This window comes from Zeus faber, assembly GCF_960531495.2.
Source record: "Zeus faber genome assembly, chromosome: 21".
Taxonomy (NCBI): domain Eukaryota; kingdom Metazoa; phylum Chordata; class Actinopteri; order Zeiformes; family Zeidae; genus Zeus; species Zeus faber.
The window spans coordinates 14,766,351-14,778,698 of NC_137208.1; the positions used below are offsets into that span (position 1 = coordinate 14,766,351).

At 44.9% G+C, this 12,348-nt stretch overlaps 1 protein-coding gene across 1 annotated transcript in view; it reads left to right on the forward strand.

Moving 5' to 3' along the window:
* Nucleotides 1–12,348, forward strand: part of snd1 (staphylococcal nuclease and tudor domain containing 1) — a 209,764-nt gene that overhangs the window by 45,547 nt on the left and 151,869 nt on the right. Inside the window, exons 12-15 of the mRNA XM_080021993.1 lie at nt 881–981; nt 3,643–3,753; nt 5,203–5,275; nt 9,478–9,619. Coding sequence (XP_079878119.1) covers nt 881–981; nt 3,643–3,753; nt 5,203–5,275; nt 9,478–9,619 — 427 coding nt within the window. The remainder of the gene's footprint in view (nt 1–880; nt 982–3,642; nt 3,754–5,202; nt 5,276–9,477; nt 9,620–12,348) is intronic.

The following is a 12,348-nucleotide window of genomic DNA, read 5'->3' on the forward strand; positions in this document are numbered from 1 at the left end:
TCCATCCTGCCCCGACCGGGGTCCTTCTCTAAACTCCACGTAGCGTTGTCCTCGGCCTGTCCTGCCCTCAGATTAATGACAAGGTGGTCGCCCCGGGACGCCTGTCCTTCATATCACCGGTGCACAGGGTGTCTGGGCCCAATCCCATAATAGCCTAGTGTATTTGCTATTCGGCGTATCCGTGCTCGGTATCTAGCCCGCGGCGGGGAGCTCCTACGTGCAGCCATACCCCCGTGTTTCTGTTGATCAGACCCTGCCGATGCTCGCTTGTTAATCCTCCTATCGTCGGCCATTGCTTCGTCCCGACTGTCGGTCCTGTCTGCCCGTCTTCGCGTCCCGCGGTGGCTTACAGGGTGGCCTTCTCTTATCACGTGTGTTGGCATACACTGCTGAGAAATAAAATTATGTCCTCGAGATTGGAGCGGGGGAGGGGTGCTCGATGCCAGATTTGGACTGTCTCTCGGGAACTTTGTTGGAGCACAAGATATAGGGTCATGGGTTTCATAAATCGTGTGTGTGTGTGTGTGTGTGTGTGTGTGTGTGTGTGTGTGTGTGTGTGTGTGTGTGTGTGTGTGTGTGTGTGTGTGTGTGTGTGTGTGTGTGTGTGTGTGTGTGTGTTAGAAATGGTAAATACTGCTCCTCTAGGGAGATCCACAGTTCTTCCTGATGTGATTCACTAAGACTCGGGGTAACCTTGGGAACTAGGACACACCCATGCACATTTACACACCATCTCATGCCAACAGACTCTGAGATAATTACTCAAACCACCGCCAACTAACTGTCTAACCCTCATCAAGAACCCACACGCTCCACTTTTAGCTGGACCGCACCCCGTGTATTTGTCTTCAACCTTTCCTTTTTGTGTGCGTCTCACCAGGTCAACGTGACGGTGGATTACATCAGAGCCGCCACCGGAGCGGGAGAGGGCACCCCCGCCTTCTCAGAACGCACCTGTGCTACAGTCACAATCGGGGGAATGTAAGTGTTGGCCGTCTTTTCTCCACGTTCTAAATTCGAAATGCCAGCTGAAACGATGCAAAAAAGTGTGTAAATATGATTAATTTAATGATGGAAATCAATCAAACACAATACCGTACATTTATTGGTTATTTAATCTATATCCCTGGGGTTGGACCAGATGCTATGACCTGTGGTTCTGTACAGTAACTCCTCCCTCCCATAAAGCAGTACTTTATTATCCACCGAGGTGTGACGCTGCATTGTGAGGTCAAATGGGAAGTGGGGGTGTTAATAAAAGCATAAAAATCTGACCGTAATGTCAACATATAAAACATAAGATGCACCGATCGATGGGCCGGTTTTCAGCTTGATCGGCCATGACCGGTGACCGGCCGATCACATATATTTTCCGATTTTGTGCCGGTTAAATTTCCACACCCGACACAGTGCTCTCGTACTCGTAGAAATGTAAAATCATCGTCGTCATTTATTATTTTTTCATGATTGCAATTTATTTGCAAAGTGCCATATAAATATAAATGTATACTTAAATGTATACACTTAAAGTGAAAGAGACTTTCATTTGAAGTTTGAACTGGACATTTCCATGTTAGTTATATGTTGTGTTCTACTCCAACTCAGTGAGAGTTACAGTTTGAATTTTACTGAAACTTGGTGACAGTCTCATATTTTATTTTATTGGAACTCAGAGACAGTTTCATGTTCTGTTATTGTTCCATAGTGGATAATGAACAATAGTTAACAGTGTCAAAATCTCACTATTGTGGTAACTGGAAAATTGCAGCGGTAGTCTGTATATGAGTGTCCTGTCATGTGAGCGTGGTCAGATGACACGATTTAGTTCTCATTGGCGTACAGCAGATATACCCAATGAAACCGAATGAAGAGAACATTTGATTTCTCCAGTCACGGATGTGAACCAAAAATGATCGGACTACAATGTTAGGGATATTTTATAGTCAATGTTTTATTATGAACATTAAATTGAATGAAAATCGGAGTAGGCAGGTCAGTCATTGAAAAGATTCTAAATAGGAATCTGCCAAGAAAATTGCAATCGGTGCATCTCTAGTTGGTAATTCGGTAACTTTATGAGATGATGCATTTCAAGGGGTATATTCCAATGAGATGAGTTTATATACTGTACATATTTAGCTGTAGTAGCCCACATACGATGTGATGAGCCTCGTTGCGAGTGTGAATAACTTATGGAGTCATTTAGCTGCAGTTACTCAAACGCCACGGAGACTCCCTCTTCCACTGTTGTGGTGCTCAATATGTTTTCCCAAGGATGGCAGGTTAGGGACGTACCATTTTTGGTATCCGTATCTTAGAATACCCCCAAGACAATGAAAGACCCGATGCCTATAGTCAGGTCAAACATGTCGGACGTTAAACCAAATCAACCTGATTTTTATGCTGTCTTGATGTGTAGAAATGAAACCTTTCTCTTTCCGAAGGACCTAAAATTAACACGTTCTCTGCACTGTTCAATAAAAGTCGTTGCTTGGAGCTGATGCTCAGAGATTAGGATTCTGAATCTGCCTGTGCATCCTCGATGTTAGAACTTAAACGGGGATGAAACGTGTACTGCGGGAAAACCTAAAATCAGCGCCAACCACCAAATATCGTTTGCGTAAAAGAAGCGAAAAAGGCTCAGAGCCGAGCAAGGAGGCTGCCGGGGTGTTGTGGCTTAAGTAAAGTACAAATTTGACATACGTTTGGGGAACAGTATACCTTGAGGTGAATTGTTTGATACAATTCAAACATCCTTTTCAGCTCAGGGAGGGGAAAAAAAAAAAGAAAAGAAAAAGACGGACATTAAAGCAGTCTAGATAGGATTAGCTGTCGAGGCTGAACGGACACACACACACACACACACACACACACACACACACACACACACACGCACACGCGCCTCTGCTGCATATGCTTGTAGATCCAGACATCATTATAGGCACATTACCCACAGCACCTGGCAATGCTTAATTTATCTCAATTACGGCAGTATCAAAGACACAGATGAAATGATGAAAACATAAAGGGGGGGAAAAAACCAAACCTGTGGTGACTGTGTAATATGACTCCAAGTCCGCAGAGGCAAGGTCGTGTGAAAGCGTGTTTTTGGACGATCACAGAGGCTGCGACAATTCCCCAAATGAAAGCCCCCTTTTAAGGGAACCGTCGGGCGGGTGAATTTGCCCGTAAACACAAGTTTAAATTTCTGGTGACAGAAATGTATCCCCCCCTTTGTACCTCTCTCCAGAGCTGTAGCTCCAACAGGAGCATGCTCCCCTCAGGGCTACAAGCTAGGTTGACTCACACGCGCCTGCCCCCCGCTCCCCTCCCTCACCACCCTCCCTCTTTATTAGCGGCCCTGTGAGGAGCTCTTTGGTGGCTTGCAGAGTTCTCTGCTCCTCTCCACCGTGGTAACTCATAAAGCTTTTGCCTTTTTTTTTTTTTTTTTTTTCTCTCTTCTCTTCTTTACTTTCTCATTTTCCAATGCGTTCCAATTGCTGTGGCTCGGCCCTGACACTCTCTCTCTCTCTCTCTCTCTCTCTCTCTCTCTCTTTCTCCCTTTTATTCCTTACATAAATTGAGTGTTCACAACAATGCAGGTGGCGCTCTCAATTGTTTTTGCATGTGTCCCCTCTGCAGAAACATAGCAGAAGCCCTGGTCAGCAAAGGCCTGGCCACGGTCATCAGGTACAGACAGGACGACGACCAGCGCTCCTCCCACTACGACGAGCTGCTGGCTGCCGAGGCACGGTGAGTGGAGCACATCTCGAATTTTTTATTTTTGTTGCTAACCAAAACTCTGCAGCTTACGTACTGTTTGTTGAATGCTGTATTACCTTGAGGCTTGCGTTCAGGTCGGGGGTGGGTGGGTGGGTGTGTGTGTGTGTGTGTGTGTGTGTGAGTGTGTGATGAATAAAATGAAATATTGTTACCCGTCAAATAAAAATACATTGAACTCCTGGTCATCACACTCTCAAACATACACACAGGAATACGCACACAGGCATTTTGGTGTGCATATACACACTGACCACACACACACACATACCCAAGCAGACGGACGCTAAAGGTCCTATGAATATAATTATATAGCGGTGCGGTGGAGAGATTTAATACAGGCTTTATTACTTTGCCAAAGATTAAGATCTGCTGGCTATAGCTGGAGTACATTCTCCCCTACCCTCGCTATACAGGGCTGTCTTCTCCCCTCTCTCTCTCTAGCCTCCCGCTGCATCCCTCTTTCTCTACCTCTGCCACTCTACCTTTTCTGTTACGTTGGATTTGTCCCGAACGCTCTGGCTTCCGTTCTGAATACTGTATTCTCTCTCCTGTTTATCTGAAAGACTCAATATTCATTTCTGTCTGTCTCGAATTCTCTCTTAACTCAATCTTTTCTCTCTATCTTGCACTCTCTCACTCACACGTGTGTGTGTGTGTGTGTGTGTGTGTGTGTGTGTGTGTGTGTGTGTGTGTGTGTGTGTGTGTGTGTGTGTGTGTGTGTGTGTGTGTGTGTGTGTGTGTGTGTGTGTGTGTGTGTGTGTGTGTGTGTGTGTGTGTGTGTGTGTGTGTGCGCGCGCGCGTGCCCGCCCGCCCGCCCGCCCGCCCGCCCAAGTCTTCAGCTCCCACTGCACCAGGCCTGTTCCAGGGGCCTCCTTCCAGCTAACAAGCGCACACATTTCCATACAGGCTCCATTCCTGTAACCAAGGGATGACGAGACCGACACAGCCCCCATCAGCATCGGTCATCCTAATCTAATTGAGCCCTCCGGCATCTTCAAGTGTCCATCTCCAGGACCGGCGATCATATCACTTACCTCGGAGCCGCTTCTGAGAGAACGTGCCGCGCCACGTCGTCGCTCCTACCCCCTTCAATTATCTCATCATCCATTCCTCCCGACGCCCCTTCCTCCCGACGCCCCTTTCACTTTTCATTTCAGCCTTATGGATTACCAGGAGGTAATATCCCGCCTCTGGCGCTTCCACTTGAGCCGTAATGGCAGTTAAGGGAAAGGCAAAGCGGTCTGAAGCGGCAGCCGAAATGGCTCCCGCTTTGTGTCTCGAACGATTCCCGAGAATAACAGTTTCCCCCAAACCAGTTTAAGCCACACGCCTTATTGTTTCTCAAAGTGCCGTGATGGTGCTTTTCCCGTAATCTTGACCTGTGTGTTTGTGTTTGCGTGCGGGTCTGATTGATTGCAGGGCTATCAAGAACGGGAAAGGGCTGCACAGCAAGAAGGAGGTTCCTATCCACAGAGTGGCTGATATCTCCGGGGTAAGCCATTACACACACACACACACACACACACACACACACACACACACACACACACACACACGCACACGCACTCACACAATTACACAAACTCAGGATCACTCACAGAGGAATACACACATATTTTATTCCATGATGCATTGTGGGATAAGAATCTCTCTGCGCATGCAGATATAATTTAATCTTTTTAACTGTGAGCTCATTTTCACACTCAACGTTGCATCAGGGCCTGAACTCCAGAATGCCACTGACTCCAACGCACCCGGCAGTTCTCTCAAGACAATCTTCATCCCCCCCTTCCCCCCGCCTCCCACACTCTAATTCATAGCCGTTTCCCTTGTATTAAAGTGACGGTGCACCCGTTCAAAAATAATCGGTGCCATTAATAAACCCATAAGCGGCGCTCGCTTCCAACTTGTTTATCGTCGGGCTAATGAAGCCTGATTTCAGAGTGCTTACAGGATGAAGATTGGTGCCCAAATAAACTGAAGCAAAGGTGTGTGTGTGTGTGTGTGTGTGTGTGTGTGTGTGTGTGTGTGTGTGTGTGTGTGTGTGTGTGTGTGTGTGTGTGTGTGTGTGTGTGTGTGTGTGTGTGTGTGTGTGTGTGTGTTGCAATGTTTATGCAACACATGGAGGAGGTTTCGTAGCTGTACTGACTCAGACGACCTCCTCTTCTGATAAAATCACAGGGTGGGATTTAGATTTTTATATCTTATTTTGGTCTATTTTTTTTTTTGAGACATTTTACCTATTAAATTAGCCTATTTATTTATTTGTATATTTTTTGCCTAGAGTTGACTTTTGTTTGACGAATCAATTTTCTTCTTCTCAGCATTTTTATTTTTTATTTTTTTCTCCTATGTTGGGTGGATTTTAACTACCAATCCCAGAATTCCATCCAAAATGTTTTCTTGTCAACATACCCATGTCTTCGCTCCAAGGCGGTTACTTTCTTTTCTCCAAAGTATGCCTTCTGAGGGATATTTTGGCATCAGAGGATGTGGTCCTCGATTTTGCCACTACAACCCCAATCTGAGATTGTTATTGTCGTGCAGAGTTCCACACCTGTCTATTCCATAACAGAATCATACATTTAACTAGTTGGGGAGATGATCAAAACATTATTGTAAATGATCAAATTGTGCTTGTAAATTAAATAATGGTGAAGGGAGTTTTGAACTATTAATCATTTTGCTGCCCCCCCCCCCTGCCCGGAACCTCTTCCCCGTTCAGAACCACTGGCCTAGAATATGCCAAGGACTGAGGTGGCCAGCGTGCACTGCACACGGCTGCTTTTCCTCATTGTCTTCGTCGCCTCATCCTGGTGTCTGGACCTGTCGGCAGGATGGATTCATTAGCAGACCCCGTGACTTACTGCAGGAACCTGCTGACCCGGCAGCATTTTGTTCCTGACGTGCTGCGAGCGTCTTATTCTTAACTTGTCCCTATTTAGCGTGTGGGACTGACGAGGAACACATTCCTTTGTACTGTCACCAAGGAGAAATGGCTCCGGGAGAGAGGACACTAATGGTTTGTGTTGTTTTGTGAAGGAAAACATCTGCATATTTAACATGTCGACCAAATGTGTGATACAGTCTACGGTTAGAAAACAAGCATGGACTATTACAAAAACTATTGAAAGAGAAACCGAGTAACTTGTTAAATTCCCTTGTGTCGGAAGCCCCGCTTCCAACATCCCCATCGGCCTCGACCACACCCAAAACAGGAACCGCATCCGCCGATCAGCCTTGAAACGGTGATTTGTGTGTTTGGGTTGAAATGCCATTCTTGGCAGGGAAACTACAGGGTACCCGCGGGGTCTTAAAAGTATTAAAGCATTGAATTTAATATTCGCACAATAAGGCCTTAAAAGTATTGAATTTAGTTTACGGAGGTCTTAACATTTTTTGTGTCCTTTTGTAGGATTAAATAAACAGCCTAATGGTCTGGTCTGATGGCATACCCGTTAACATCCAAATTCCCTGCGTTGGCGCAGCAGAGAGATGACACCATCAAGTGGCAACTTAAACTTTTAGGGGGACATTGGAAGCTTATCTCCGTATAGATTATTAAAACAGAAAATTAATAAAATTTCACATTTATCTGCATTTCGGTGACATTTCAAACAAATGCGGTGAAGCCGTAAAATGTTCGAAGCGTTTGAAGTGAGCATATTTGTGGGTTAATGGGGGTTTACGTTGTGTAGTAGTACGTTAGTTATCGCTTATTTCTGTTTTTTTGGCTTTTATTTCCACATTTGTGCAATTGCTGCAGCTAACCTGCGCCCTGTGCATTGCTGCCTGCTATATTAATTATTATTTAATTATATTTTTTTACAAAAAATAAAAAATAAAAGTTTGTACAAATTAGCTCAATTAGTTCAAATATGAGCTTTTGTGACCATGGGAGAGGTGTGTGGGATCTTTATGTGAGAAATACACATTTAATTTTACCTTATTAGATTATGGACACACATCACAAAGCTATTGTGTATTAATATAAATGAGTATTATAATAAAATGTTTTATTGAATTCAAGTGCTTATATATAATTATTTTCTAGGGCTTAAAAACCATATTGTTTTTTCCACTACATCCTTCGTACTTTTACCAGTATGGCTGTGATGTCAATTTCATTCTTATTGTCTGGTATTAAAAAGGTTTTAAAAGGTCTTCAATTTAACTTGTGGGAACTCTGTGTCCACTCCAGACTAATCCAATGAGCGCTCTAATAAAATCATCTGAGTAAGTGCATCTCGCCCCATCCCATCCTCTCCCTCGCGCTTTTCTTTGTATCCTCGGCCCACGCACAGCTGTGGATGTGCACGGGCGCGCGCGCGCGCACACACACACACACACACACACACACACACACACACACACACAGCCGTGCGCTCCTATAAGTCAGCATCCCTTAGCCCAATGCCAAAGGTTCGCTGGAAGGGATTATGTACAGTACAGTGAGTGGGATGCAGTCACAAATAGAGTGGAGATAAGTTTATAAATGTATAGTGTGGGACTTGAACAGAGGTGGTGGGAGGAGAGTGGATATAGCACCTAGACCCTCGCTTCTCTCTCTCTCTCTCTCTCTGACTCACCCCGCACTCGCTCAAGGTTGCATAATGATGCCCTCTTCTTTCATCCACCCTGAGTTGCACTTCAGGGTCCGCGCGCTACAGTTGTGCGTTTCCATATCTGCGCGAGTCTCGGGGAGACGGAGACGGAGAGAGTCAAGTCTTTCCTCTCGTCTCCTGTCCAACGGTTAAACCGAGTCCGCTGGGAAAACCGCCCGGGTCGCTCATCAGAGTTGTAGTCGACATCCTGTCGGAAAAGAATAGGGATTGTGAATCCTTTTCTTTTTTTCGTGGTTTTTTTTTTTTTTGTTTGTCTTTCCCCTTTTGTTTTCAGGCTCACCACTTTATTTTTAACGGTACTCTACACACTGATTTCACGACACACTAACAGCCAGCAACAGCCGTCTATAAAAACTGTTAAATTGGCTGACTAGGTCGATGCTGGCTGCCCCCCCCCCCCCCCCAAAAAAAAAATCTTACCCTATACACTCTGTCCCAAACTGCAATAGAGACAATGGAGCCCCCCCCGCATTTTTAATTTGCTAGCCAATGACTCAATGCGTCCCCCCCCCCCCTACTCTGAGTTGGCACGTGTTTATTAGGGAAGAAAGGAAAAAAAAAAACCACTCCCCGGCCTCTGATTCACCAGCCCTGCTTTAATTCACACAATTTAGCCCTGCTTGTAAATTTGGCCCGGACGTGCCATTAAGACAGTGACTCACACTGAGAAATGAGGACAGAGGGTGGTACAGAGGAAGAGAATCCTTTCCGATTGCCAGAGCAGAACATGACCAAAATCATTAAATTTCCCTTGCCGCTTGGCTGCGGAATGGAATACTGAAGCAATTTATTCATTTATTTGGTTAATGATTTCTTTATGGCATAAATTAAATGTTGTGTTTTACAGTTTTGAGTTTCATGAGGTCAGTATTGTAAAATAAAAAAAAAGGATAAATAAATGACGTTTTAAATAATGCCAATCGGACAACGGTGAATTATGTAGACTCATACAAATTGATTGCTCTGCTGCCGCCCAAAGTGTGAGGTGAACGTTGACATTCGACCCTTCAACAGATCTGCTCACCTAACTGCACCTCTTCCTCCTCCTCCTCTTCCTCATCCTCGCCAGGAGACACAGAAGGCCAAGCAGTTCCTTCCCTTCCTCCAGAGAGCGGGCCGCTCAGAGGCCGTGGTAGAATACGTCTTCAGCGGCTCCCGCCTGAAGCTCTACATGCCCAAGGAGACCTGCCTCATCACCTTCCTTCTCGCTGGTAGGTCGTTGCCTGGTTCACAGGCTCGCTTCGTCTGCTCTGAACTGCAGAGTGTAACTTGGGGGTTAAATGCGGTCAGTCCTAGGACAAGCGGGGGTGGACGGTGGGGTGGGCAGGCGGTCACACCTCCACCCTCTGCCCGTGACCTCCGCTCACCTATATACAATTAATGCACCCGGTTGGCATTAAGTGTCTGTCACCTTTGCCCTCGCCAGACCTCCCCCTGACTTTCCGCCAAGTTTGATGCCATTTTACCATCTGTTTTCTGCTCTACATTAGCGGTCGACCACATATGGAACTGGCCACCATCCTGATTTTGAAGGGGAAAAAAAAAAAAAAAATAACCCAAAAAAAAAACAAAAAAACAAAAGGGATATGGTATACTCTGAGCTTTGCAAAAAATTTACCGTATTTATAAACTATACCCGCGAGTGGCTCATAACCATTCCACATTTTTGCTATTCCATCGCTGCCTTGGAAAAGGTATCCGTGAAGGTCAGGGTTGGCGAAAATGTTGAAATGCTCTCTGATCCACTCTGTGGCAGGAGGGCAGAATCCTAAGTTTTTATTTTAACATTCAGCGACAGTCTGCGTGCCGCCCCCCTCTTTATCGTTTGTCCATCCCGGGCACGATATGCGGCGAATCAGTGTCAAGGACAGACTGTGAATTTATTTATTCTTCCACACCTAAGCATCCATTTTTTTTCAAGTAGGGAGGAAACCTTCTGCGTGTTACTTGGAGTGGGGTGCAGATGTAGTGAAATATATACCACTATCTTTTGGCGATAGCAGAGCTACTCCTTTATATCAGCTCTTGGACTGTGTTTCAACTGTACGCGGCGGTAAAACACAGAGGCTCCATCTCTGGCAGTTGGACGTGATTTGTGCCGCCTTCCAGATCATGATGGTGGCAGCCGTTGTTATTCCTCCCAGAATGGATGGTGTGTCCCCCCCCCCCTTCACCTTTTATCGTCATTTTCCTGTCGCACACGATTCTTTATTATAAAACAAAACAAACACATTTATGACAAATATTTTCGGATTTGTTTTAATTGTGCGTGGCCGAGTCGCAGATTAATGAAATGATCCAGTAATTTGCTTCTGATTGTCTTTTCAGTCCACAAGTGGGTTTTGTAATTATTTTTCCCTTCTCTAATGCCCTTTTCAAAGACGCTTTGACATGACCCCCCTCCAATAAGCAATCTGCATGAAGCCATATAGGCTTTTATTAATAATGGTGTGTGTTTGACATTATCCGCTGAATTATGCATGGATATGAGCTCTCATCACAGACACACACAGTTGCCAAACATCTCTGTGCTAAGAAAATGTCAAGTGTGTGTGTGTGTGTGTGTGTGTGCGTGTGCGTGTGCGCGTGTGTGTGTATAGTCTGTCTTGTTTCAGAATGTTTTTATTTGATCAAAACTTATTATCGAATCACAATAAACACATTATGTTAGATGGGCCCCGGCGGATTTGATTAAGGTCGTCCTCGGCAGGAAAGGTTTATCTGTGGAAATGAGATGTGTAGTCTTTAATACGCCCATTCAGATGGATTTGCACTGATGGATCCAAATCATCTGCGATCTTTTTTAAATTTTTTTACTTCATCAGCAGCTCTTGAGATTGGAGACCCCTCGCATGTTGCGGAAACTGCTTCCGGCCATGTGCGTTTCTGAACTATGTTTGTTACTGTTAAATTTTCGATATCAGTCTTCCTGTGTGCAACAATGGCTGCTCATGAATCCACATGTGCATTTTATATGCATGTATGCGAGAAGCTCGGCCAGGGAGGATTCTATATTTTATTTTTTAATTATATATAATTCTTTATCCAGTGCTGTCAGCATGCTGGGCAATATAACACAGTATTTTTGTCATTGCATCTAGGACAGAGTTAGTCTTCGAGTGGAGTTGAAGTTCTCAACCTGCAATACAACTCTTTATGAATTCTTAAATCATCAAGAACTGCTGCAATAACTCTGTCCTGTGGACGACCTGTAGGATGACAATAGGGAAGGGATTTATATTCTATATATCTAACGCACTCGGCCATGAGCAGGGCCTGCAATGTCTCTCTCTGTTATCTCAAAGCTGTTCTTATCTGCCTCCACATTTATTTTTTTCCATGTCAAAGTTATCTTTTTGCGTTTTATTTAGCCATCTCCACCACAGGCCCTGTTCAAAATGACATAGGCTTGATAAGCTTGCAATGCCTGGCCTGATATCTTTATTTGTGCACTTAAAAAGCCTGAAGCCCTTCTTTAATCTTATCTTATGTTGACCACATAAGAGTGTTTGCAGGGAGGTCTACAGTACATATTGTTCAGATGTAGCTGATATAATAAGGTGAAACTCTACAAAGCGGCAGATTCACCTTTTCCTCGTGCAATGAGTCTCTTCTTGGGGGTTAGATATGTGCCATCCACACAGATGACCTGTATTGGTGTGTGAGCATGCATATGTGTGTTCTTGATCATTACCTAGAATTAACTCTCCAAACACTACTACACAAATGAAACAATATTTTATGGTCCAGTGACCTGTCCACATCCATAGACTGTGGATTTGTTTTAGCTTAATAAAAAATGGACCAAATACCGTTGTGGACAGTATTAACAGAACCTGTGCGCTGCCCCCCGGTGAGGCCTGGGCCTGCGATGCGCTGTGGGTGCTGTTGGCAGAGCCCGGAACACCTGTGGAGTCAGGAAGGAGCCTCTTCCAGAACA